This window comes from Leishmania martiniquensis, chromosome 22, assembly GCF_017916325.1.
Source record: "Leishmania martiniquensis isolate LSCM1 chromosome 22, whole genome shotgun sequence".
NCBI lineage: Eukaryota > Euglenozoa > Kinetoplastea > Trypanosomatida > Trypanosomatidae > Leishmania > Leishmania martiniquensis.
The window spans coordinates 656,519-682,244 of record NC_090157.1 but is presented as its reverse complement, the minus strand read 5'-3'; the positions used below and the strand labels follow the sequence as shown (position 1 = coordinate 682,244).

Here is a 25,726-nt window from a genome sequence, read left to right as displayed (position 1 = left end):
AGCCGCACACCCTTTTCTTCCCCATGCGGCAACAGGCCGACGAGACGTGTGCGCGTCGATGCATCAGCGCGAGAGAGAATAGGGGACGGTCCTTATCAGCAGTAATGAAAAATAAGAGGCATCTGAGGAAAACGGCGATGACAGCGACATCGAAGGTGACGGTGGTCGGAAACGTCTGCGCGCACAGAGAGAGAGAGAGAGACGGGAGGGGAGGAGTAGCACGTTTCGTTCCGTTATTGAGGAAAGCACAAAGATGAGAAGAAGGGAGGGGGAGGGGGGCCTCGACGATGTCGTGGCGCCTCTGCACTGCTTCACGCTCCCGCAATAATTGGGAGAATAGGGAGGGAAAGGGAAGTGCTATCGATGAGGGGAGGGGGGAGGAGACGCTGTCTGTAAGAGGGGCTCTGAGGTCGGCATAAACCCTCAAGAGAAGGGAGGGAAAGGCAACGATGTCTATTAGAATGCAGCGAAGAGGCCCCCGTCCAAACGGGATGGGAAGACGAAGAAACGCGCACACAGAAGGGGAAGAATCTTTTCCGCCGGCAGCAGCCGTGCAGGGCGTGCAGGCGCCTACGCCGCCCCGCAAGAGTACACATACACTTAGGCTGTATGCCCCGCCCTCTCCCCTTCCTACATCTCTATCCATGAGCTCTCAGCCCCCAACGTCCCCACGGCACCGCTCTCCTCGAGCGGCATCGCCCTCCTTTCCGCCCCGCTCACTGTGTGCGCTGCGCAACAGCTCAGACGCGCGAGAGAGAAAAGGAGGGCGCCGCGCTCCTCCCCGGAGGTGTACGCTGAGAGCGCAGCGGTCGTTCGAGAAGAGCGGGAGCCACCACCCTCCACCAGAGCGCCGGGAGCGCACTGCGGACGTGTGCACAAAGGCGGCCCCCCACGCACACAGATGTCGCGGGAAACGCCCGACATTCCGCGGGTGGAGCGGGGCGGGCACACTCCCTCATGCCAGCACCAGCGTCTCCGCCCATTTCACGATCCGCTTAGACCACGCAGGGCTCTCTCTCTCCGCCTCGAGAAACTTCCGCAGCTCGGGCTGCAGCTTTCTCCCCACCGCCTCCATTTCCTCACAAACGTCGAAGGCGAGCTGCAGCGTCGCCTCCACCTCTGCGAGTGTCGCAGCGTTGGTCTTCGGCATCTCTGCAGCTGCAACGAGAATGAGGCGAGTGAAAGGCTCCCAGAAGGCCTCCTGCGAGACTGTGTCGGCGCTCTCTGACCCGAGCATCGCGTCGATCTCCTGATCGTATAGAGGCATCGCGAGCAGCACCGCAATCGCGGAGAGCTCGCGCGTGGCGGACAGAGCCAGCAGCGTCGCGCGCTGCACCTCGCGCGTGTTGACGGTGGTCGTCTCGATGAAGCGCTCATTGGCAGCGCACGTCGGAGTGGTGAGGCGAAAGGGAGACGAAGAGGTGGGCGTCATCGGCATGTTAGTGCTGGTGACGGTTGCCGTCAAGCTCGACACCTTCGCGCTGGGGGCAGCGGACGCACCGGCGACACCCCCCTCCTCGCCCACTGTGTAACCCAGCGGCGCCTCCAGGAACACAGGACGAGAATCGGCAATACCGTTCATCATGGCTGGCGTAGCACGCGAGGTGGGGCGAATAATGAGCTTCTCGAGGTCCACGTCGTCCTGCTCGTAAATGTCGGAGCTCGGCGGCGGCAGACCCTTTATTTCATTCTCCAGCTTGGGCAGCCCCGGGACTGAGAAAAACTCGCCAGCGGGGCTGTCCTCGCCGTAAACCACACACGTCAACGGGTCGCCGTAGACGCAGCCGGTGTCGATGCCGCAGGCGTGCGCGTGCGCCTGGAAGCCAGAGTAGGCGTCGTGGCCAAATATGACCATCTCCGGCCCCTTCCACAGCTTCGCCCAAGGCTCCCCGTCCGTCCCCTTGGCGATTGCCTTGAACATGCCGGGCTTGTTTGGCACCGGCTCCAACCGGCGCAGGTGCATCACCTCATCGACACTTTGGCTCTCTAAGGGGTGCTGCATATTGAGTCCGGCGTGCACGAGGAGGACGTTGTAGCGAGGTATTCGCACTATGTGGGGAAGGCCACGAAGGTAGTACTCGCAGTCCTTTGGTAGCCTCTGGGCTAGCCGCTTTACGGGGTCGCGAAGGTCGTCAGGGGTGAAGGGGCGACGCCGCATGCGTGCACAGCACCGCAGCAGGGTGTAGTCATGGTTGCCCAGCACCCCATAGGCGCCAAGGCGCTGGCATGCGCGCACCACGCCGATTGAATCCGGCCCCTTGTTCACATAATCACCAATGATGAGAAGACAATCCTTTCCTTGGACATACTTGACCTTCTCCACCAGCTGCTCCAGCTGATCCACGCAGCCATGCACGTCACCAACAATGATGTACCGTCCATTCCGTGGAATCTCCGGCGCCATGCGGATAATGGGCTTCGTGGCATCGAGGTTGTCTATTGCACCGAAGGCGTCTACCAGAAATTTGTTGGCCGGGTCTGCTAACTCCTTCTGCGGCTTGCTTGAGGAGGACGTCGGGAGTGCAGAGCGTGCGCTACTCGAAGCTTTTGGAGCAGAGGTAGTTGCAGGCGACACGGACGAAGACAACGACGTCGCTCCTGCTGCTGCTGCGGTTGCTCGCTCCCTACGACCTGCCTGCGCCTTACCGCTTGTTGAGTCCGCGAAAACAACGGCGCTCTTCAGCACCGCAGTCGGCCCTACCAGCGGTGGAGGCGGCCGGGAAGCACCGGCAGCCTTGTTGAAGAACTCAGCCACTTTCGGATCCAGCGACTCGGCTGCAGCGGGTATCATTACGGAGGCGGTAGTCGTTGTTATAGCGGCCTCCACGGAGCGTGGCTTTGGTACGGTGACGGTTGGGCCTGCCGCTGCCGGCATCGGCACGGTCCTTGCCGTTGTCGGGGCCGAGGTGGGTGTCGAGTTCGCAGCGCCGTTGCTGGACGACGGAGATGGGGAGTGACCGATTTGTGCGGCGAGTGACGAGAGAATGCTAGCACCGCCGTCATCGCGGCGGCTACCAAGAGACCCACCCGTCGCAGTCGCGCTGTTCGCCAAGGAGCCTTTATTTTGAGCGAGGAGTCGGTTGATCTTATCGGTGACAGACGAGGTTTGTGGCTCAAGCTCCTTCTTTGCCTCCGCGCGCGGCGCACGGTTGCCGCGGCGCTGCTGCTTACCCAAAGCTCCGTTCAGTGGATCGGCTGCGTGGCTTGCTAGTGCAGCCACAGGAAATACCGAGGGGCTTGTGGCACTGGGGGATTCACAGGAGCTCAAAGCAGAGAGCGTGGGGGGAGTGTTGCCGCTGTTCAGGCGGCTGCCGACGACGGAGCCGTCGCTGAGACGCAGCCCGCTCAGCTGGCTTAGAAGATTACGGTTCTTCTCCATGCTGAGCGGCACAAGCTGTGCGTAGAGGCAAGTAAGAAGGAAAAGCGCACGCGGTGCGAGAGGGGAAAGCGAAAGGGGAGGAGAGGGGGAGGGGGAAGAGAGGCACGAGCACAAGACCCAAGTCGGACGCAAGAGGAGGACAACAGAAGAGAGAGGCTGGCGAGCTCTGGGCGAGCGAAAGTAAAGACGACGGAAAAACGTACGCTACTTGACAAACACACGCGCGCACACTTAAGATGTGTACAGACGTCGTGCACGTGAGAGAGCACAGCGACGCGTGTAAGCGGGTACGACTGAAGGGAAGGAAAAGGGAGGGGGGAAGAGGGAAGGGGGGAGGTCAGATGGAGTGGCGAGCACCGGCGCGGGCGCCAGCGATGAGCAGGCACAGGGCGAGAGAGAGGGAGAGGGGGAGAGAGACGGCAAAGCGCACAAAAGCTGCCGAGCGCGTACACGCACACACGCTAAAATAGAAGACGAAAAGAGGCGCACAACACAGAATCGGCAGGCGGCACGGCACCACACAGGGGAGACGGAAACAGAAACGCGATCACAAATCAAAGACAAGTCAAAATAGGGAAAAGGCGCGACTTGGGGCAGAGTGAAGAGGGCGGCCCTCACACAGGCACAGGCAGAAGGGGAGAGAGGAACAACGACGACGGTGGGGAAGGGGGTGAGGAAAGGTGAGAGAGCGCCTACGAAAAAAAAATGGGCAAAAAAGAGGAGGCAAGACGTAAAGCGAAGGAGAGAGAGGCGTATGGTGCAGTCAGCCCACTCAACCCAATGGACGGAAGCGAAAGGAATAAAAATAAGGGCGCGCACCCCTCAGACACACACACACACACAGGGAGGGAAGGGAGAGGAGGGAGGGGAGGGAGGGGAGGGAGGGAAGGGGTTTTGTGCGTGTGCGCACGCGATCACTCAATCGACAGCAACAATGGATACTACGCCAACAGCAGGGGTGACACACTGCTGCAAATTGAGCAACAGGAACGGCGAGAACGTCAGCAAGATGAAGCGCAAACGGTAAAGACAGAGATCACAAGACGCACGCATGCACCTCTTTCCTTCTTTTTCTTGTCTTTGCGCACGTACACACACACACACACAGACATATATAAATATATATAAAGGAGGGAGTCGGATACTGGTAATGATATCGGGGGAGGGAGGGGGGGACCTCTCACTGCTGCGTAGCCCTTCGGTAGGGGCGCACCAATTCAGACACGCGCGCACAGCCAATACAGGCGGAGGCAGACAGGCAGACAGAGACACACAGAAGGAGAGAGATGAAGCGGAAGACGAAAAAAAAAACGGAAGCAATGAGCGAAGCGCACAAGAGAAGGTCACGAAATTTACGTCTTACACACACAGAGACAGACAGAGAGAGAGAGGCAATCCGGGCTCGTTTCAGAGACAGACAGGAAGGGAGAGAGGGAGAAAGAGTTGCAGAGGTACACTCCTACTGCTCCTTGCTACTGCTGTCTTGTGCCGCACTTGTGTGCCTGGCTCAGCGTACAATCGCTTTTATGGAGACGTGTGTATCTCCACAAAACCCACGCACACAGGCGCGCACAAAAATTACCGCCACAAAGTTTATAAAAGCAACAAAAGGGAAAAAGGATGACCGGAAGAGGGAGAGGGGGGCACAGGCGACGACGCGATGGCTCTCGCTTCGCTCGCTCTAGTCCGTGTGTGTGTGTGTGTGTGTGTGTGTGTGTGTGTGTGTGTGTGTGTGTGTGTGTGTGTTGATTACCTGTAGTGATGCGATGTCGATGGAGAGAGGGAGGATGGGGAGTGAGGGCTATGACCGCTCCCTTTGTTTCTTCGAAGCAAACACTCGTCCTCTGTTGAAGAGACAAGCCAAGTAGGAAAAAGGCGCTACAACGGAGAGTGTGCGTACTTCAAAGATAGGCTGGCGGTGATGTGAGTGGCGATGATCGTGATGGCGTGGGTGAGGGGGGCGGCGTGATAACCCGCGGTAACGGAGTGAGCACTTGGGGGCGGAGAAATGAGGATGGAAGCCGGGGATGGAGCAGAGGCTCCAGTCGAGGTCAGAGAAAGCTGTGAGGGGTAAAGGGGACAGGCAAGCACAGAAGGAAAGCGGTTCTTCGGCACTGAACAAGCGCAGAGTGAGCGAGTGAATGAGTGATGGTGAGGATGTGAGAGAGGGAGGAAAGAGGTGAGGAAAGGGGGGGGCACAGAAGAGACACACATGAAGACGAGGGAAGAGGAGAGAGCGAAGCCGCGTGGCGGTGCAATGGGGGCGGCGTACAGTTCCCAGTTCCTTTTGTTCGTCGCCACCTTTCGTATGCGCGTGCGCAAGCATTCGTGCCAAGGTCGCTTCCCCCCTCCGCGTGCGGCAGTCGTGGAGGGCTGGAGGTGATTGAAGGTGAGCGAGATGAATGCGCAAACTCGCGTGCGAGCGCCGATAAGACGAGTGGGAGGGGAAGCAGCAGAGACACGGGCACTCACCGCACGTCAAGCAAGCTGAAAATAATCCCGACAACAAGGCGGCGGACAGCGGGTACACTGGAGGGAGAGGGACGGCGAGCTTTACATCGGCATCGCTTATGCGGAACGCAGCCAGACGGCATTACCTGAACACGAGATGTGCGAAGTCGTACAGAGGGGGAGCACTCACGGTGAGGGTATTAGGCGGTGGACGCCCGCCTTCAGTCTAACGGCTTGGCACTGGACTCGGCACGACGAAAGGGGTAAAATGGGGAAGAGGGGCTTTCAGCCAGTGTACAACGGGTCGGAGTGCATGCGTGCGTAGGCGCGTCTGCAATGGTGTGCCAGTAGAAAGGATGAAGTTGGGGAAAGAGGAGGTGGGCTTGTGACAGCTCTGGCCGTCAGCGGAGGTGGAGGAGGGAGGAAAGCAGCGAGGGGATATCGATAGCGCTATTGGTTGAGTTTCGGGCAGATGAGGAGACGCACAGGGCACACATAAGATGTGGTGCAGGGTGTCTGTAGGTGGTTGGGGCAGGGGCGATGGCACCGTTCGAAGGGATGAGCTGGCGAGCGAGAAGAGAGAGAGAGGGAGTTGGTGCGCAGCGAGTCGGACTGGCGGTAAGCTGGAGAGGAGACACGCCTTACTGTGCGCCACACCATGAGCTCCATCCTGACGCACCCAGCACTGCAGCAGCGGTGGCGCATGGCGTGCGAAGGATATGACGGCAGTCGTCCCACCATAAACCAAAGCGCCCGAGGACGCCTGCCACGCTAGGGTGGAGGATCTCACGGCCACAACAAAGGTGGTGAGAAGAGAAATGGGGCACAGATGAAACACAATCTGAGTGACATCCTTGAAAAGGTCTGTTCGTTACCCACAACAAAGTCAACCGCCGAATATATATAAATATATATGTAATAAAAATAAAAGGCACACACTCGACGGGCGGATGGCCGATAGAAGTGAAAGGCGGTGTGTGGCGTGAACATGGAGCGGAGGGGGTGGCTAGGGAGGAAGGAGGTCAGCGGTAAGGGAAAACGAGAGCGGCTCCCTTCGCCGCAGCAGAGACCAGTTGTGGATAGCTGTCCCCCACGCTCCTCCGCCAGGCTTTCCCTCACACACGTGCAGTGCACGAAGAAAGGCATCAAGACAGATTGAGCACCTCCGCACAGTCATCCACAGTGTACGCGCCATTGTACTCCTCAGCCAGCAGCGTCTGCACAACGTCATCGAGGGCGATGAATTTGCGATGCGCCGCTGCCTCGTCGCCAACGGATTCCTTCGTTGCCATTTCGCCACTGCTCCACCCATTGCGCACTACCTCACGCAGCACAAAATACTCGTTCACGGCGTCCACCATGATGCACGCCTGCTTCAACGCTTGCGGCGCTCCCACTACCGGCTGCAGCGCGTGAGCAACGTGAAAGGGACGCAGGTGGTAGGTGTGCTGCAGGCGCCCGGGAAAGGACGGGTGCACAGCTGCGGAAAGGTTTAGCGCGTAGGCGTCGGTGATGGCCTGCTCCAGCCGCATCAACGGATGTGCAATGCTGAAGGGCAGCTCGTACGCGCTGTAGAGACCCCCATCATGGCATGGCAGCAGCAGCAGACGCGCCGACCCGTCTTGGCGCTGACTAAGCGACTGCAGCGTCACGTGGCGGGCGTTGCAGTGCAGCTGACTGGGGAAGCGGCGGTGAATCGCTTCAACGCGGCGAAGAACACGCGCCTTCGTCGGGACGGAGGGAAGACGCACCGCGTGGGTGAGGAAGGATTGCGGCCCGTCCGCGGAGCCGATGTAGGCATCCTCGTGGTTGGCGTGAAGTGCCGCTCGTGATTTTGTGGGGGAGGAGGGCACGAAGGAGGCAAATATTACCGACACATCACCCTCCACGTCCGTCCGTACACACCGGTCGTACAGAGACGCCTGTGCAATGACACAGGCGCCCAGCGACGGCTCCCGCGCCTCTACGCGCATCTTCCACGACACCTTCCCATAATCCTTTAATGGTCTCGTCGTCGCCGTCGAGTAGGAGGGCGCGAGGGACTCAGTCGTATCGTGCACCGGGTACAGCTGCAGGTAAACGGTTGTGTCACCCTGTGTGCACACAGTCACCACCGGGTAGCACAGTCCGACGGAGCTGGCGCACTCCGGGGCCACCACGCAGTGCTGGAAGTAGAGCGTGTGCCCTCGCAGCGTAAAAAGGTGAATCCCAAAGTCGACGGCGACCGTCACGAGCACCTCCGACATCCCCATATCATCGCCCTCACCCGCGCGCGAGAGCACAAGTTGCACCGACCCGTCGATGGAGACGCACCTGCCTTTCGGCTCTGGCTGGGCCAGCACATCCTCCAGTGTCACTTTTGAGACGATTCGCAGCGGGTTGCCGGCCACCACCTGCAGCTGCACATCGCCAGAGGAGGCGTGCAAGGCGCACAAGAGAAACAGCGGCGCGGCGGGCTGCTGGCCAGCAGTACGCGCAGGAGTCGGCACGGGGGCCATCCAGTGGGCAACGCAGTCATATAGAACGATTGATTCCAGCGTCGCCAGCGTTGTCGTACGCAAAGTTGTGAGCCGCGTGAAGAACTCAGCGTCAGCCGCCACCATCACACACAAAGCCAAGTCTCCCTCCTCACCATCCGGTGAGCTAGCCATTGCGATGAGCGTCTCGCACCCCGTCGCCTTTGTCTGAGGCAGCGTGACTTGATGCGTACATACGTAGCGGGTCGGCGCAGTGGGCACCATCGCAAACGCGCGAGCACTGGGCAGCGTCGCGCCGGCAGTCCGTTTAGCGCGGCGGAAGACATGTCGATCAAGCGCCAGCAGCGTCAGCTTGTCATGATGTGCTACGAGAAGGTCGTACGCGAGGGCACCGGTGACAGTGCAGCGTTCGAGTAGAACCGCTTCGCGCCACGAAGACGCCCTCACCTGGGCGGCATCGAGCGGTTCGAGGATGGCGCGTACGCTATTCTCCAGTCGGGTGCTCCATGCAGCATCCGCCTCGTCGTCCTCGCGGTGGCGCCGCATCAGCGGTGGTGTTTGTGTGTCGGCCTCCTCGAGAGGTACGGAGAAGAAAAGAACGGCGCCATCTCGCGGCTGCAGCAGCGCCCCATCGAAGCCGTTCAGCGCATCACCGCCTCCGGCTCGCAGCAGCGGCACCGCTGCTGTTGCAGTGACCGGGACACCGTTGCCACCCCGCCCGTTCTCGGCTGCAGCCCACGCATGGTGCAGCGTCGGCGCCCCTGCTGCCGTTGGCGCCTCAGCCGCACCTGCAACAGTCGGCGCCACTGTTAGGATAGACACCTCTCCGCTGGTGTGGGTCGCCATCCAGCGTGCGTGCGTCTCAGCACGCGGCAGGGGCAGCAGTCGCTGCACCGGCGAGCCGGTGGTAAACGTCGGATGAACCGTGCAGGTTGTCACGCACCGCCATGATGTCTGCGGCGCGCACTGCAACTGCGCCAGCGTCACCCCACCCTCCCACCGTCCCATCACAACCTGCAGTGCTGCATCATCAAGTGCCGTTGCCGTGATGCACGACCACGGCCCAGAGGCCAGGTCTGCAAGGCGAAGTACCCGAACGCTGGTATCCGTCCCAACGGCAAGGCGCACGGCAGTGTCGCACTTCGCAGCCGTGACGATGCCAACGCACGCAAGGCCAAGGGTGGGAAGCTCCGCGATGGCCGCGTGCGAGAGGACGCACGGAAGCGTCTGCACAACACGCCCGACATGCCAGCGTGTTGCCGTGCACTGCGCGAGCATGGCGGTGCCGGCGCCGAACGCCAGCGTGGGCTCGTCCGCCGTGTAGGCCCACCCGTCCGCCGCCGTGACACGTACGCCGCCCTCCTCCACAGAGAACAAGTGTGACGTGAATCTTGTGCTGATCATGAGGTAAACGCCAGGGGCGACGCCGTCGCTGTCGGTGGTAGTCCAGCACCGCACACGTGCGATGTGCAGCGCATCCGTCACCCCAGCGAGGGTGGCCGTCCCGCATACGTGCAGCGGCGCGCCAGGCTGAAGGTACCGCAGCACCCCCTTCGCAAAGCTTGCTACGAAGCCGTGCGGGGCGTCGCAAATGTCTGTCATGGGGCCATCGGCAGCCATCGCCGCCACCACCCGGCATTCCACAAGGTCGACGACATACGCGTCTTGGACTCCATCAGAAAAGATGGCGTAGCGGCCTGCACAGGGGTACGGTGACGTATCGCCTCCAACGCGGCCAGGGCTTTTGAGGTGCAGGTGGGTGCCGATGAGGTCATCGGCTGGCAGCAGGCGTCGGCAGCAGAAAGACGGCGGCAGGCCAGTCACTGATATGCTGGGCCACCCCGCACGGGCGCCCTCTCCGCCGGCGCTCCATCTGGAGCGCAGCGCCGGGACGGAGAACTTCGTCACGACGCCGTTGCTGAGCGCCACCCACACATCGTTGACAACGTCACCGCTGTGTGAGCACAGGAGCACCTGGCGCGGGTACGCGGCATCGTGCACGAGTCCGTCGAGGAGCAGGTGGTGCGCCAACAGCGGTGTGTGTCGCCTCTGCAAGTGGTAGACCGCCGTGTAAGAGTCGTTGCTCACCATCACGAGCAGCAACCACTCTAGCCCGCGCCGCCCGCTTCGCCGTGGCGCAACCAAAGCAATTGCATTCTTGTGCGAAGAGGCGTACTTGTCCTTGAGTGCGACAATCCTGGAGCCGAAGAGCGTCGGTGGTGCGTGGTGAACGGCGGTGCCGGATCCGGTGCCTCGCACGTTCGCGAAGCCACCCAATGGACTACCACAGTACTGCGCCGGCGATGGCATGAGCGGCGATGGTGAGGTGTGGGCCTCACGGCGCAGCCACACATCGCTCACGCCGCAAAAGTCGTCCGTCAGGGACGAAGGCGACACCGTCGCATACTTCGAAGTCGCACATTGCGTTTCTGTTTCTTTGTGCCGTGCCAGCTCCCCCACTGAGTGGTTCGCGATAAGGTCCTCGTCAGGTATGTTGGCGAAGGGAGAGCATGACTGCCAGAGCCGCTCTAGCCGTGCCTGATGATCCGCCCTGCTCTCCCGTGGACGCCGGATAGCGACACTGCAGCTCTGGGTCGGGTAGTGGAACCCGGTGCCAGCGTAGGCGCGCATGTAATTGCCGGTGTGCCAGCGGCAGGTGCGCAGCGGATCCGACGACAGGCAGCCCTTATTCCCTGGGGCACAGGATGGTGCCCACTTAATGCAGAGGAGGAAGACGTGTTTCTCGGAGAAGCGAATGAAGACGGTGTCCATGCCCTCGTTGACGCCCATCTGCGGCATCGCAAGAAGCTCGCTCGTGTCGGGGCACCAAAGTCGCACGCGCCGCACCACGTACCAGTGCTGTTCCTTATGGTGCAGCGGCGTCGGTCGTCCGTCCTCTTTATATACTCGGCATGCATCGGCAACACCTGCGCGTTTGACGGGGGGGACAGCGAGGTTGGCCTGGTAACGCACCAGTAGGCACTCCTGGTCTCGCGTCCAAACGACGAAGCACTGATTCGCCAGCGCCAGCAGCCCGGACACGCCACAGCCCACGTTGAAGACGTGACCTCGCGCGCTAAACCCACAATCCAGCTCGGACGAGGAAACGGATGAAGGGGAACTGGTGGCCGCGGAGGCGGGCGCGAGATCGAAGACGTGAATCGACTCCGCCGAGGCCGCCAGAGCCACCGCTTTGTTGCCCCACGGCGCCGGTACCGCCGCGTCCGATGCCAACCGCAGCACGCACACCGCGCTCACTGCCGTCGGCTCCACCAGTTTACGCACCGCCAGCATCGCCCGCAACGTCAGGGAGTGCTGGTCTCCGGGCAGCTAAGCCGTCGCACCCCGTTCAAGCCAGCAGCGGGAGCAGACAGACGAGATGGCTGAATGAGCGAGCGGGAAGGGCAGGGGTGTGTGCCGGTAGAAGGCATGGAAAAGTGAGAGTGTACACACAAGCGCACATGAGCTCAGTGCGGGGAGGAGGCGTCACGCGAAGGCGGCCCACACCACCACTGAAGAATACACCGGCAATCGCTGCAGGTGGTCCACCCACAGCTGGCGAATGGCCACGTGTCTGGTCTGTCTGCGTACACCGAATCTCCTGCAGTGAGGAGGACGTGTAGGGAGAGGAGGAAGGGGCGGTGTAGGCGTGTGAAGAGCAGAGAAAGGCAGGGGGCGAATTCGAGTCACGCCCGCTCTTCACGATACGAGAGGTGGCGGACAGACGCCGAAGGAGACGAGCAAGGGAAGAACGATGAGCTGAGTGGCTAAGCTACAGAAGAGAGGGAGCAGAGAGCAGGGCGGCACCTCTCCCCATGCCCTCAGCCCCTCGACTCTCCCGCACACATGGGCATACGTGAAGATGTGAGCGTCTTCGCACACGCACACACACGCAGAGACACAACGCTGCCAGCACTTCGAGGGCGAGTGAGGCGCATGTGCGAAAGGTGACGGCGTGGAACGCCGCGGTAGCCGCCTTGCACTGCATCATCGCGGGCTCTACCGCTTTCTTGCTCCGTTGGCCGAGTTGTAGAAGCTGCATTTACTCGTTTAGTGCCGACCAGGGCAAACAAGAAGACAGGCGGTGAGGCGGCACGGAGAGCGGAAACAGAGAAGGGCATAGCTCTGCCACCTTGCCTTCCCGTACCCCCTTCCACGCACGCAAGCATCAGTCTGCGCGTGCATGGTGGAGTCGGCCAAAAGCGCCAGTGGTCCGCCGCCCCTCGCTCTCGCTCGCTAGTCTGTCTTGGCCTTCTTAGTGGCCTGCGCCCCATCATCCCCGACAGTGGTTACAGCTTGGATGCCGCGACGCTCCTGTGCCCATAGGAACTGGCTGCGTACCGCCTCCCTGCGCTTCGCATCGTGTGCCTCCATCGACTCCTTCATCTGCGTCAGAAGCGCCTGTGCGAGCTTTGAGGCCGTCTTCATGCACCGCTCCATGTGCGCAATCGACACATCGCAGCCGTCGGCCTTCTCGAGTGAGCACACATGCCCCTCACCGTTCACAGACACGGACACCGTGCACGCGGCAGCAGCAGCCTCATCCAGCCCCGGATCGACCACTACCTGCAGCGCATCGTAAGACCAGGCTAGCTCTTTCTCGTGAGCGTCGTCTTCGTCCTCGTTGGCACGCATGGAAGTCCCGGCTGGAGGTGCCTGTGCTCGACGCAGCGTGGCCGCGCGCACAGCCAATTGCACCTCCTGCGGATTGGCGCAGACGGCAAACGTGAAGGAAAGAGGAATGTGGTGTAGCGGCAGTGGCACAGGGTCCCGCTCGTGCGGAGGGTGTACAATCACGTCGTCGCCGCGGATGGTGAGTTCGGGCCTGCGCACGTGCTGCAAGGCGGCCATCACGGCCCACTGCGCCACGTCCTGCACGTTTCCATCGCTGTTCATGACGATCACCTCTGCGTCAATGCTCCAAACGCGGCGGCCCGGGATTACGCACAGGCCCTCCGTCTCGAGGACACTTCCGGAGAGGAGTCGCGTCAGGTACATGCTAATCCGCTTCAGCTCCTTGGGTTGATCGAGAGGATCGCGCTCATGTAGCAGCTGGCGGGCATGCACCTCGAAGAAGCCGTGCTTTGGACGATAAGGAGAGGGCTCTACAAGGTCGCAGCTGACAGTGGCTACGGCGACGGTGTTGCCGCACTTCACCTGCACTATGTCGCACGAGAGCAGCGGGAAATCGATCTCCACAACCCGAAGCTCGTTCGCCTCTCGCTGATCAGGACGGAGGCCGGCCTTCCACGCAGCCCGCGTGAACTCCACGTTGCGCTGTACCAGCGCGTCAGCCGGCACGGGCACCGCGGGGCGGTAAAGCATGGGAGCGGTTGCGATTGATTGCGATGTGCGTGTGTGGGTGTGTGTATGTGTGTGTCGGGGGGGTACGTTATGTGTGCGTGTCGGTTTGCCGACTTCTGCAAGACCGCGACAAGGAGCGCAAGGGGTGGCGGATGAGTCAGAACGGGAGGCAGGAGACACGCACGGCGAGCCTGTCGTAGATCATGTCCGAAGGAGGGGGGCGCAGTGCCGGTTTCCCAAGCAGGAGGCGGGCCTCTCAGCGCCGGCCGTAGACCGGCCATCGTGACGGTACAGGCGTAGGCGAAGTCTGGGGAGATGGTGACGAGCACACCCGCGGAGAGCCATGGTGCATCCCCTCGAGGAGCCGAGCCTTCCCCCTTACGTCCTTCTCGCCCTACGAGCCCCTCCTCACAAGCACGCTCTACCACACATGGGCACATGCAGGGCGCCTCACATGAAAACGCTGGATAAGGCTGCTGCTGCAGCGTAGAGGCAGCGTGCCACCTCCTGTACTGGTAACGATGTGCGAAGGACAGAAATGGGCTACCCCAAAGGGCGCGCCTGCACGTCGGTTGGGTGTACGTCAAGCGAGCAACTGCACCACGTATCCTCATAACGCAAGCGAAGGCGTCCGCACGGTGTTCTGGAAACGCTTCTGGAAGCAACCTTCTCGCACACGCGCGGACATGCACAGAGATGTGAAGAGCAGGGAGCTCCTTTCAGCACCGCCGTGCGAACGCAGCCCCTTCGATACTTCGCAGGGTGCGTGCCCCTCATGACGAACACAGGGAACTGCGGCGGTGGCGACAGCAGCAGAGACAACTCATCACAAATCCAGCGGATCCTCTCTGTCGTCTGTGAACGCGGCCACGGTGTAGTCGGAGTCTTCGTCTTCGTCGAGCCGAAGCTGCATCGCCGCGGCAGCTGCTTTGGGCGCGACTGGGTGTGCCGGCACTGCACCTAAGTCGGCCGGCACCTCGAGTCTCTGCGCCCCAACTGCTCCGGCGCGGTTCGAAGTCGACGCTGCCGCCTTGGCGCTGTCGCCCATTCCGCGCTGAATCGCCTCCTCGCTGCTAATGCGAAAGTCGTGGTCAGGATCGTAGACAGAGAGGTCCGGCTCGCTCAGGGTAGCTAGCGTGGCCGACTTCCACGCGTCCATCTCCGCCTCCCCCTCCTTGGTGCTGACCGTCGACGCTGTATCAGTACTTGCGAGGAAAGAGGCGTAGTCGTCCTCGCTCAGCGCGTCGGCGTCACCGCCATCGTTGCCGGGAAAGGAGGCAGACGCGACAGCTTGCGAGGCCGCGAGACCGACTGGGTTCAGCGCTCGCCACGCACCGTTGTCAGGGGATGGCGTGGCGCGATGAGAGCTGGTCCAATCGTAAGGGTTCTTCTTTGATGCAGCCAGAAGCGGGAGAATGCCCTCGCCGATCACCATGCCGTCCGCCCCGAGCAGCCGCAATGAGTTCTCGTCCTTCTCGAGGAGACGCTGTTGCCGACCCTGATGTTTCTCTTCGATTGCCTCCCGCTCCTTCGCCACCTGAGTCATCTCCGGTATGCGAGCGTGCTGGACGAGGCTGAAATGAGAGGCCATGACTGTGCGCATAGCCAATCGCACATCATTCTCCGTCAGCTGATGCTCCTCCGCCGCGTCCAGGGCAGCGGCACTTCCCTCATTGGAAGAAGACGCCTTGGCCGTTGTCCTCCGGCTGTTACGCGTCGATGTCACGGTGGGGGATCTCTTGTTTTTGCGTCTTGCCGGTGGGGTAGACACCGAGATACGTGAGACGCGGCTCGAAGCGAGGCGAAGACTGCACAGCGTACTCGAGCAGGTGAGCGAGAGCGACTCTTGGTGCAGGGGCGAGTGCCAAGTCATCCGCGCCGAGGGCACTTGAGCGCGACCTGCGAACGAGCGCAAGTAGCTGCTTATGCTCAGAGCGGCGCGCATACACACACACACACACAGAAACAAACGCGGCACACGCTATTCAGAAGAAATACTCTCTGCGACCACCACGTCTCCCTCCGAAGAAGAAAAACGCAGCAGATCGTGTGTTGAGCACTGATGCAGCGCTGCTCTCTCCGGCGCTGCCGCCCGCCGTGTGCTGCCGTAGTGACAAGGGCAATAGAGGGGCGGCGCACGTGTGTACCACTGGGAGGGATAGGCGGAAAAGAGCGGATGTCACGCGGCGGTGTGTGTGATGTGCTCTGGCGAAAGAAAACGGCTTAGGGGGAGGGTAGATTGGAAACGAAGCTGTCCGTTCGGCGCATACAAGCACGCGCGTATATGAGCGTGTATGTGTTGGCAGTGCCGCGTGCGAACGGTGTCAGCGTCCCTAATCCTTCACATGACATTGAGAGGAAAAGGGTAGAGGAAGTGCACGAGTGAGCACGTAGTGGGGAGGAGAACGAAGAGGATGGGGGAGGGGGCAGCGCACCTTCCCGTGTTTGGTATCGATGGAGCAGAGAGAGAGGGGGAGGAGGGGCAAAAGCTCGCCGCGCCGCGAGAGCCAAGAGCGAAACGGAAACAGTAGCGAGAGAAAATCAGACGTCTTGTCAAGAGAGAGAGGCAAGCGGGAAAGCGCCCCACCACCCACACCATCACCCTCGGCTTGGGTGCGTGCCCCTGACGAGTCGCCGCCGTACACATCCTTCGCCCGCCTCACCGTACGGCGATGCAGTGCCCTTCTCGTCCCACGGAGGCTCGCCTACTTCCGCAGCGGCCACCCGTTTTCTCACATCTGCGTACGAGAGAGGCGGAGCGGATCGAAAAGCTGCTGGAGCTGTGAAAACAGTGCAGCAGGGGGCGCTCGCCCTTCACACGCCGGACTTCGACCAGTGGCCGTCGCTCGACGGTCAACGAAGGCGACAGCAGGGGCGCCATTCGTGCACGTAAAGTTGCGTGAAAAAAAGAAAGCGCTTTATGTTAGGTGCTATCAAGGGCTGCACAACATGCTCCTGTGTCCTGTCGAGACTCCATTTATCATTTATGCATGGTGACTAAGGTGCGCGCCGTCGCCGGTCGCCGCGACCCAACACCATCCACGACCTGAGCGCCACCATCCGAAGCGATTGATGGCGGTGGCCTTCCCACGCCCAAAGACATTGGCCCTGTCACCAAGCAAGGGTGATTGGGCATCGTCGGGAGAAAGAGGGGTTGCTCGGCTCCCCCAGAACACGGTGTGGTGGTCCTGGTCTCCGACTTCACGGACTGAGGTGCGCCCCAGCACTAAGGGGAAGGGGGGGCCGCGGTGAGCAGAGAAGTACTACACAAATACATGCACACAGAAGTGATGGAGAGAAAATAGGGGAAGACAAGAAAAAAATGTGGGATCAAATGGGCGCATTCACTTTTGCTTTGGATGGAATTGGATGGAATTGGGTTGGATTTTCTTTGGCGGCTCTGCGTGTGAGCGACAATTCGCGCCACTCTCTTGCGCATCTCGCGAGCACAAAAAAAAATACACCAATTTGCCTCCACAGAGACGCACGCGCTCACTTTTACGGCGAGTGCTTTGGCGTCGTCAAATGGAGGCAGTCACAATCAAAAACAAAGAAAAACGTCTCACCCCCCCTCCAATCCGAGAATGCACGTGCTCATGTGCAGGCATTAGTTGTCGGGTGAACGGAAGAGGGGGGGCAACGCCTTATCCGCGTAGGTGTCTGCGTAGCGGGCGCGTAGAGAAGAGGCGTGCATGCGCCTATCGCGTTCGTCTTGACGTTGGCCGAGTTCGCTTCTGCTTGTAAATACACGCACATTCGTTTGTGGATGCGCACCTCTTGACGAGCACCTTTGCTTTGCTTTTACATGGCTGAACCTGTTTGCTCGCTTGCTTGCTGCAATGGCGCCTTGGAGTGCTCGCTCAAAAGGGACCATCGTCTCGGCCGGAGGTAAGCGGAAGGAAAGGGAGAGGGTGGCGGAAGGCGCGTCAGTCACCTTGCAGCCACCACAGGCCCAGGTTTCTTCCCTCCGGGGCTGCCACCTTCACTACTGCCGCCGCGTATGCGCGATGTGTAAGCACGCGCTTCATGCACAGCGCAGCTGACCCCGGACAGTGGCGTGTCAAAGGAAGCGGCTGAAGTAGTCACGAGCGAGACGCAATAAGGCGCTCCCCCGCAGAGTGGGAACGCAATAGGCGATCCACGACGGAGAGAGGCGGTCTATGGAGGGGGGCCGACATGGAAGCATCAAAAAGAGACTTACGGTCAGTCGCGCATTGATACGGCTTCGAAATTTGCGAGGAAACCAAGTGAAGCCAAGCCAGCGCCGACCGCAGAATGATGCGACGAGAGTCGAACAGCGAGAAGGCGAGTTTCGAAAATAAAATGGCGGCCCGCCGGATAAAGATACTCAACGCGCGGGAAGGCGGGGGGAGGGGAGGACGTCAATCCAAAGCCAATGAGCCAGAGGAGAGAGTGAAAAGGGAAAGTTAAAAAAGGTGGAAGTGACAAAAAAAGACGGGATAGGGTGGAATGTACAGTAAAAGTGGCTGGCGGTAGAGGCCAGGGCGTGTTTACAGGGGCAGGCACCCTTGACCTCCGACGTCCCCTCTCTCGGCCCAAGTGCGCACCAAATTCCTGTTGCCAATGCCTCACCGCGTCGCTCCCCCTCAGCCTTGGGATTATCGAATATTTACAGCTCTCTTCGGTGCACCGCCTCACCCTTTCCCTCCTCGCCCACACTATCACACCCGCTTTGCTCTCTGCGCCCGCCCATCCACAGCTGAAACGGGGAAAGGCCTCCTGCGGGAGTCCATGTATAGGGCTGGTCAGAGCTGCAGAGGAGCTCTGGACAGAGGGAGAGAGGTATGGAGAGGTGTGAAGGCGAGGAAGCAGCTACTCTAACCCGAAAGCACATACGCAACGGAGGCACAATGGTCAGGTGTACACGCACAAGAAAGAGGTGAGAAAGAGTCGAACAGGAAAGGGGTGGCGACTCAGCGCGAAAAAAAAAACTCGGCAAAAAAAGAGAGAAGGGGGAGGGGGCGAAAACGCCATCGGCGGAAAATGGGGGGAGGCCACACATAAACACAGAGAGAGAGACCAACACAAAAAAAGAGGAAACATTACTCACTTGAGGTAAGGCGGGAAACGGACGAAACAAGAAAACAAGACGGGCACGCCGATGGAGTAGAGAAGGGGGGGCAGAGAGACCCCGCACAGTCCGTTTCATTTTTTTTGCGTTTCGTTTCTTCAGCAGCAGCAGCCACACAAAGACACACAGAAAGACAGAGAGAAATGTACACGTTTATGTGCAGATGTGTATGTATATGCACATAAAGACATCGTTTACGCTCCTCTCCGCACCACCACGCATGCGTCAGAGATGGCAGGCCAATGCATTTTTTCTTCACGAGAAAGAGAGCAGATATGGGAAAAGCATGTGCACATGGGGGAAGAACACGACGACACAAAGCGCATGTGGAGCATGGAGAGAGGGAAGACAAAGATGGGAAAGAGGAAACAGAAAGTCCTAATTGAAAAGGGGAGCGGAATAGGACATCGCCTTTTCTTCTTACGTGAGTGAAGTCGAGACGGTGAAGAAAGGACAGGAGTGAGTCCTGAGAATGCGATCATGAGTCTGTCCACGTCGCCGTGGGCGACTGTTGAAGTGACGACGAAGGAAGAACACGGCGGGTAACAGTGTTAAATGGGGAAAGCAAAGGCGAATACGCGCACAAGCGCAGTGATGGCTAAAGAAAAACGCTCCTTCACCGGAAGTACGCCAAAAAGGAAAGGCACACAAAAAAAAATATGATTGTAAATGAGAGAGGGGGGAGAGGAAGGAGGAGGGAAGGGGGTGGACACAGGCACACAGGTAGAGGGAAGGGGCACTTCCACAGGGCTACAGGCGACGGGCTCGAGCGACTCGCACGAAGGGCTCACGCACCCACCTCTTCACTGGACCACAGCGAAGAAGCACCAAGCGACAAAGGGAAGCAAGATAGAAAGAGCAACAAAGGAGAGAGACGCGGAGAAGAAGAGAGAAAAAAGGGACGTTTATAAGGAGCGCCGGTCACCTACATAGTACAAGAGAGGGCAGGAGGGAGGCATAGAGAGAGGAAGAGGGAAAGGGCGGAGCCCGTGCACGGCCAAGAACAGGAAGAAGGGTGGGGTGTGCCTACTAAGAGATGCTACACTTATGTATTCGGCGAGCGGAGCAGACGCAGAGAACCGCGGCAAGAAACATATCGAGGCACATGAAAAAAAAGTACAAAAAATGTGCGCATAAGACACAAGACAGAAACCTTCAGTGCAGCCGTTACAGAAGCGTAAACGCGCACCGACCGAACAGCAGCAGCCCATCACGAAACCCTTTTGCTGATGTATAGAATTGACGAGAAAAGCGTCCCCTAAAAGATGCCATAGAGACTGATAGGGTGGGACAGTCCTTGCAGGAAACTGAAAAGCGCACACCTGCGGATAAGCATATGCAGGGATGATGGCGAACATGAAAAAGGGGCGAAGAAACGGAAGAGCTGTCAACGATACCTCGGGGAAAGACCAAACAGTAGAGGAGGAATGTGTGTGTGTGTGTGAGGGAGAGAGGGGTGGGAAGAAAGAGGGAGGGGGCACTGTAAAGCTGAGCAGAAGAAAAGGGGCACAAGGAGAGAGGAAGCCTAGCCGGGCGCGCACTCTTTTCGTTGGGTGCGACTGCTTCTGTTGTCGCCTCTCTCTCCTGCGTTTCTTCTCTCTTTGGAGGGGATGCGAAGAGCCCACGAGGAAAGATAGAGACAATGCAAGGAGAGGAAGAAAGGGAGGGAGAGGGGCAGGGCGGCCCCTCCTCCTCCCCTCCCGCTTGCCTCGACGTGACTGAGGGTCTCCTACTGTTAACCTGCCGGACAAAAATGCAAAGAGAGAAGCGAAAAAGAGGAGAAAAAAAGAAAAATCCGCCGAATCGAATCCAAGTGTGATACGGACAGGGGGGAGGGTGCAGGAGCGTGCCGTCTCGGATGAAGGCAGCTCAAGGGGAATACACATACTATATATATATATATGGGCACACGTGTCCACAAAAACTCGCTCCATATACTAGGTAGGGGGGAGGTATGGGCACGGATGCGAGTGCACCGCGGGCACACACGACTCGGCACATGCGGCGATGGCGCAAAGGTATGGGAAACCGAGAGAAGACAGCGAGAGGAGGAGCGCCACGGAAGAGCGATCCGCAAATATGGTACGAGCTCCTCGTTGGCGCATGCGTCCCTTAGAGACAGCGTTTACACCCCTTTCACGGAAGCGTGATTGCTGCGCGGCAGGCTTTCACGCCAAGCAAAACGAAGGAGCACGCGCGCGTGCAGGCGGGGAGAAGGGGGCGTACAACCCAGGCGCACCTTCCCAAAGTCGGGAGCCCAGATGCGCAGAAAACGCCCCAGCTTGGCCACCGCTCACCGAAACTCTGCGTCGCTGCCAGCCTTCGGCACCCCCCGATGGCGCCGGGCTCCGTCTCTATGAAAACTTAGGGCCGCCTGCGGGTCAATGACGCGGCCGCGGAAAGCGCTGCTGGCCGAGGACTTGTCCGTCACAGTCGTCTCGGCAGAAAAAATGCAGTCGCTAATGGAAAGACCGCATAGGCTGCTGTGTGCCGTATCGACGGCGGCCCAAGACGAATCCTTGCAGGCGGGGGCATTGTGGTCGGCTCCCAGAGACAGGCTCGCTGCCAAGCCCATTGCGCCATCCTGCGAACCGAAGAAGGCAAGCATATTCTCCTCCAGCGAGGCTTCACTCCACAGCGTCGCCGAGCTGCTTGCTTTGTTGGACTTGGGTGGGGTCCTGGTCTGTGAGGCGTGGCGATTCCGCAGCCGACGCGTCGGTAGTACTGTCTGCCCGCACTGGGGCAGCTGCTCAACGCATGCGCAGTTCGCGGCAAACGGCGACGCTATTATCTCGGCTGCAGGCCGCACACGCACATTCCGCGCTGGTGGATGGAGGGCCGGCTTCGCCTTTCCCTCTGCCACAGCCGACTCGACAACAAGTGTTGAGTCATTCATGGCGACAGTGCGAAAAGGCGAATGTGCGCAGGTGGTCACAGGTCTGCGAGTCCCCTCGCTGGGAGAAAACGCTGGCAGCACGAGTGGGGTGTCAGTGGGGTGCACAGGTACCGGCACGTGCAACAGCTCTGCCGCATCTGCCAAAGGCTTCGCTGCCAGTAGACGAGGTGGGCGAGAGAGGCACTCCATCGGCCTCTGGACTGTGCAGTATGCGTCTGGGGGCACCGGCTCTGGAAGCGTTTTTCTGCCGGCAAAGCCGAGCACGGAGTACGAGCCAGCCAAATTATAGTAGCTGCGTGCCGGGGTGGCATGACGGGGCTCCAGCCCGGCGCCTGCCGGCTGCTCAAGCGCATTTGGCGCCGTGCCAGCTAGCAGTGCATGATCCGTCATTATTTGTTACCGACGTACACGGCGAGGCGAAGAAAACAAAGGGTGAGCCGCCGAAGGAAACGTCAAAGAGTGTCGGAGTGTGACGTTGCCTCCAGAAGAACGAAGAGTAACCCTCAAATGCGCGGGCGCAGAGCAACACAAGAAGAAAGCAGATGGCGCTTGCACATACACGAACACACGGACACACACAAAGGAGGAGAGGAGAGAGGGGGGAGGGAGGGAGGGAGGGAGATGGACAGGGAGGAAAGAGAGAAGAAACAGAAAAACTATACGTAAGAGACACAGCGTGGTGATATGGAAGCCTCCGCTTCAGCAGGGCTGAAAGAAAAACAAAAAACATACAAGAGATATGCCACTACGAGCACGGACAGATTTACGAGCGACAAAGGGGCGAGAACCTCCCTCGATGGTACTGCTCTCTGTCGATGCGCGGAGCGCGGGTAGAGGAAAGGACGGGGAGGTGAGTCCTCACCGGTTGCTTTTTATGAGCTTTGCGTCTGAAAATTATGTTTGCGCAGCAGATACCGACTCGCGTCTCCCCGCACCCCTGCACACGCACACAACCGTTTTGCCCGTCTTCGGCTGGTGCCCTGTTGGAGGTGCGAGTGTAGGGAGCGCGCCAAGAGACTGCCTTCCGCTGTGTGTGAGAGAGGTGATGGCGTGGAAGAAAGCTCGCCACCCAATCACGAGCGCGCTGCAACACCCGAATAGGGCCCAAAAAAAAGGGACACGTAGAGAGAGGAACACAAGAAGTACACAAATACGCCACAATGGGCGCAAGAGGTGCGGGTGAAGAGAGAGAGGGAGGGAGGGAGGGAGAGAAAGAGGGGGGTGCAGGTTTCTATATCCTGCCTCCATCGCAGGTGAGGCCACCTCTACGTCCGTGTACCCGGCTCTTCGAAAAACTGAGGCTCCCCTGGGGTGGGGATAAATGTCTGTGAGCGTGTATACCCGCTGCGACGTCTGATGCCTTACCGCGAGCACGTGGCAGGAGGCGTGTGATGCCACGGAGACAGCCTTCCTTCCTCACTGGCGCTCGTTGAGGGGGATTGCGGAAGGGCCAAAGGGGACGCCTGCGCATAACCAAAAAAAGAGGCAATTTTTAAAAGGGCTGCAGTTGGGTAGAGTCGAGACAGACTGCGGAGGAACTGCACGCGCTGTCACGGCAGGGCACTTTCACACACAGACACCGAAAGATCGAAGAAGCGAAACAAAAAAAAAGAAACGTGACAGCGGCCACAAAACAGAAAAAGTAGCGGATTCGAGACGTGGATGAAATGCTGAGGGCGAAGAGGGGGGCAATCGTCGAGGTGTGCGTGTGTGTGAGAGGAGGAGAGAGAGTGTGGGGAGCGCCAGGACGAAATAGGCAGTAAGCAAAAATGGGAGATGTGTTTGCACGCGCACGGAAAGACTCCAATGTAACTCGCACGTACCCCCAGCACACTGCACTCGCACCCTCTCCTTCCTTTCTGTTTTTTTTTCGGATTAGTCGCGTGTTCGGCTGGGCACCTGCCCCTTCAACTTCGTGCGGCTTCGTAGTGTGTTATATGCAGCTGATTGCGGCCCTCACACCTTCTATTCGTCCCACGTGTCGCAGTCGCACACACACACACACGTAGGCGTACACGAAAGCAGGGCAGAGCGACCGCGTGTGGGCTGAGGCAGCGAAACGTGAAGCGTTTGGAAATGGGGGAAGGGGGGCGGAGAGGTAAGTGGTGGTGGCTTCAGAGAAGGGCGGGCGAAACAGCAGCCAATGAAAAATGGAAGCCGCAGGAGGGGAGAGACGTCGCTGAGAGTGATGGGGCGAGAGAGGTGAGAGGAAGAAGAGAGGGGGGAATCGAGAATAACAGCAAACAGATACAGTAGCGCTGAGGGAAGAGGAGGGACGAATCAAGGAAGAGGACGTACGGAAGAAAGACCGAGTACAAAAAAGGGGGAAACAGACTGCGAGGGCTCCTCTGTAATGCGTTCCTGTGCGTGTGTATGTTCAGTCCTCTTCCAGGGGTGGTGATGTAACGCTCATGCACACAAAAGAACGAGCAACGGGAGCCGGAAATAAAGGGATATAAAAAGAGAGAGGAGACACCGCTGGTGGGTCGCTCCGCGCTATGCGTACAAAGAAGTAGGGAGATTCGTCTTGTGCCCGCTTTTCGGTCCGTAAGTGCACCCCTGTACCATCCGCATGAGCCTGAAGAGTATAGGGGCAGAGGATACTAGACGAGTCGCGGGTGGGGGGAGGAAGGGAGGGAGCGGTGGACGTCCTGCACGCTCTACTTGCCTCCTCCTCCTCCGTATTCTTCCCTTTAGCTTTTCTTCCTGTGACTGCGCGTTTCTTCGTTCCGCTTACTAATGCCGGTGTTGAGTAGTGTGTTGGCGTCTGGCCCGGTATAGCCGCGGCCAAAGCGGTGGACGTCAAAATCAACGAGGATGGAGAGGGAGGTGAAAGAGGAGAGCGAGTAGTCTCAACATGGCTGCACCAACAGGAGGAGGAGCAAAGGTGAAACGGGCGGCGTCAATGCAAACGCATGCCGCTGCGAGCGAGAAAGTAATGGCGTAGAACAAGGTGAGTGAAGGATTTCGCTCAGCTCACCACCGAAGGACTCGCTCGTTACCGCCCAGGCCGTTGCGCTACAGCGCCGCACAGCCACCAAGAGTGTCTCCGCTCCGCCCGGCTGGCACGACCGTCGTCTGCTGCCGTTGGCCGGGTCGCACTCCCTTTCCCACGCCAGCGTGTGCCAGTCGTGTGCCGGGCTGCTCTTACGCGAGCACATCAGCCCGTCGACTTCGTCGGCAACGTTTTCCTCTGTCTGTTTGCAGTAAATGAAGCGAAATCACAGAAATATGAAGAGTCGGGGGTGGGGTGGAGTACGGCCTCACTTCTTCGCCTTGCGCGCAGCGATCGCCTTCTGCATGCGCTTCCTCGCGCCCTCGGTCGAGTCCATCTTCGCGGCCTTCTTCTGCATCCTCTTCAGCGCAACCTTGTGCCACGACACAGGCTCCTTCGCGTCCTTCGCGTCGAACACCTTGCGCGCCCAGTACGCGCGAGAGCGGCGCGCAACGCGCAGCTGGTAGCGCTCGAAGTCCGTCGACGCAGCGCACGCCTTCTTCGCCTCCACGCGCACAGCAGTGCGCGTCTTCGCGTACTTCTCCAGCGCCTTCGACGAGCCCAACGCGTCCTTGAGCGCCTTCGTGCTGCAGTTGCGGCTAACGCTCACGCAGTACTTCAGCGGCTCCACGTTCTTCAGATTCTGCACGTGCCGCCACATCTTCGCGTCCTCCGGGTTCTCCACCAGCACGCGGTTCGCGTCGACAATGTCGACGATCACACCGACGCGGTCCTGGCGGGGGCCGCGCAGGATGCGCACCAGGCGACCGGCGCGGATGTAGTGGGACTTGACCATTATGCACAATCCAATACCCTGCGCACCACAAGACAGCAAAAGAGAAGGGGAAACAGACGGACCGTATGTGCGCCGGTGTGAGTGGGTAGAGTCAGGAGAAGAGGCACAGAAGAGAAGAGAGAGGGAGAGACGGGTGGAGGCAGCAGAGCACCAGACGAGTAGCCGCGGAGGAGGCGCGGCAGCGAAGCATCTGCCCACTCGCCTGCTGGCAAGACGCAAACGCACCACCGTGCGCGCTAATGTAGAGCCAGCTCGCCGCAGTGTTGCATGAGGGCTCACGCGTTCGTGGAGGAGGCGACGTAAAGAAAGAATCATGTCGATGGTTGATGGGATTCC

At 59.6% G+C, this 25,726-nt stretch overlaps 6 protein-coding genes across 6 annotated transcripts; all 6 read right to left on the bottom strand.

The window, feature by feature from the left end:
* Window positions 1-955: 955 nt before the first annotated feature.
* Window positions 956-3,379, bottom strand: LSCM1_03001 (uncharacterized protein; the record flags this gene model as incomplete). Its single annotated transcript, XM_067320555.1, has 1 exon — window positions 956-3,379. The coding sequence occupies one exon, from the start codon at window positions 3,377-3,379 to the stop codon at window positions 956-958; it is 2,424 nt and encodes an 807-aa protein (XP_067178867.1).
* A 3,596-nt stretch (window positions 3,380-6,975) lies between these two features.
* LSCM1_03000 (uncharacterized protein) lies at window positions 6,976-11,601 on the bottom strand (the record flags this gene model as incomplete). Its single annotated transcript, XM_067320554.1, has 1 exon — window positions 6,976-11,601. One exon carries the CDS (start codon window positions 11,599-11,601, stop codon window positions 6,976-6,978), a length of 4,626 nt encoding a protein of 1,541 aa, XP_067178866.1.
* A 942-nt stretch (window positions 11,602-12,543) lies between these two features.
* On the bottom strand, window positions 12,544-13,632 carry LSCM1_02999 (uncharacterized protein; the record flags this gene model as incomplete). Its single annotated transcript, XM_067320553.1, has 1 exon — window positions 12,544-13,632. One exon carries the CDS (start codon window positions 13,630-13,632, stop codon window positions 12,544-12,546), a length of 1,089 nt encoding a protein of 362 aa, XP_067178865.1.
* An 805-nt stretch (window positions 13,633-14,437) lies between these two features.
* On the bottom strand, window positions 14,438-15,556 carry LSCM1_02998 (uncharacterized protein; the record flags this gene model as incomplete). Its single annotated transcript, XM_067320552.1, has 1 exon — window positions 14,438-15,556. One exon carries the CDS (start codon window positions 15,554-15,556, stop codon window positions 14,438-14,440), a length of 1,119 nt encoding a protein of 372 aa, XP_067178864.1.
* A 5,440-nt stretch (window positions 15,557-20,996) lies between these two features.
* On the bottom strand, window positions 20,997-21,989 carry LSCM1_02997 (uncharacterized protein; the record flags this gene model as incomplete). The annotated part of the gene is made up of 1 exon (XM_067320551.1): window positions 20,997-21,989. One exon carries the CDS (start codon window positions 21,987-21,989, stop codon window positions 20,997-20,999), a length of 993 nt encoding a protein of 330 aa, XP_067178863.1.
* A 2,873-nt stretch (window positions 21,990-24,862) lies between these two features.
* On the bottom strand, window positions 24,863-25,705 carry LSCM1_02996 (uncharacterized protein; the record flags this gene model as incomplete). The annotated part of the gene is made up of 1 exon (XM_067320550.1): window positions 24,863-25,705. The coding sequence occupies one exon, from the start codon at window positions 25,703-25,705 to the stop codon at window positions 24,863-24,865; it is 843 nt and encodes a 280-aa protein (XP_067178862.1).
* Window positions 25,706-25,726: the final 21 nt, after the last annotated feature.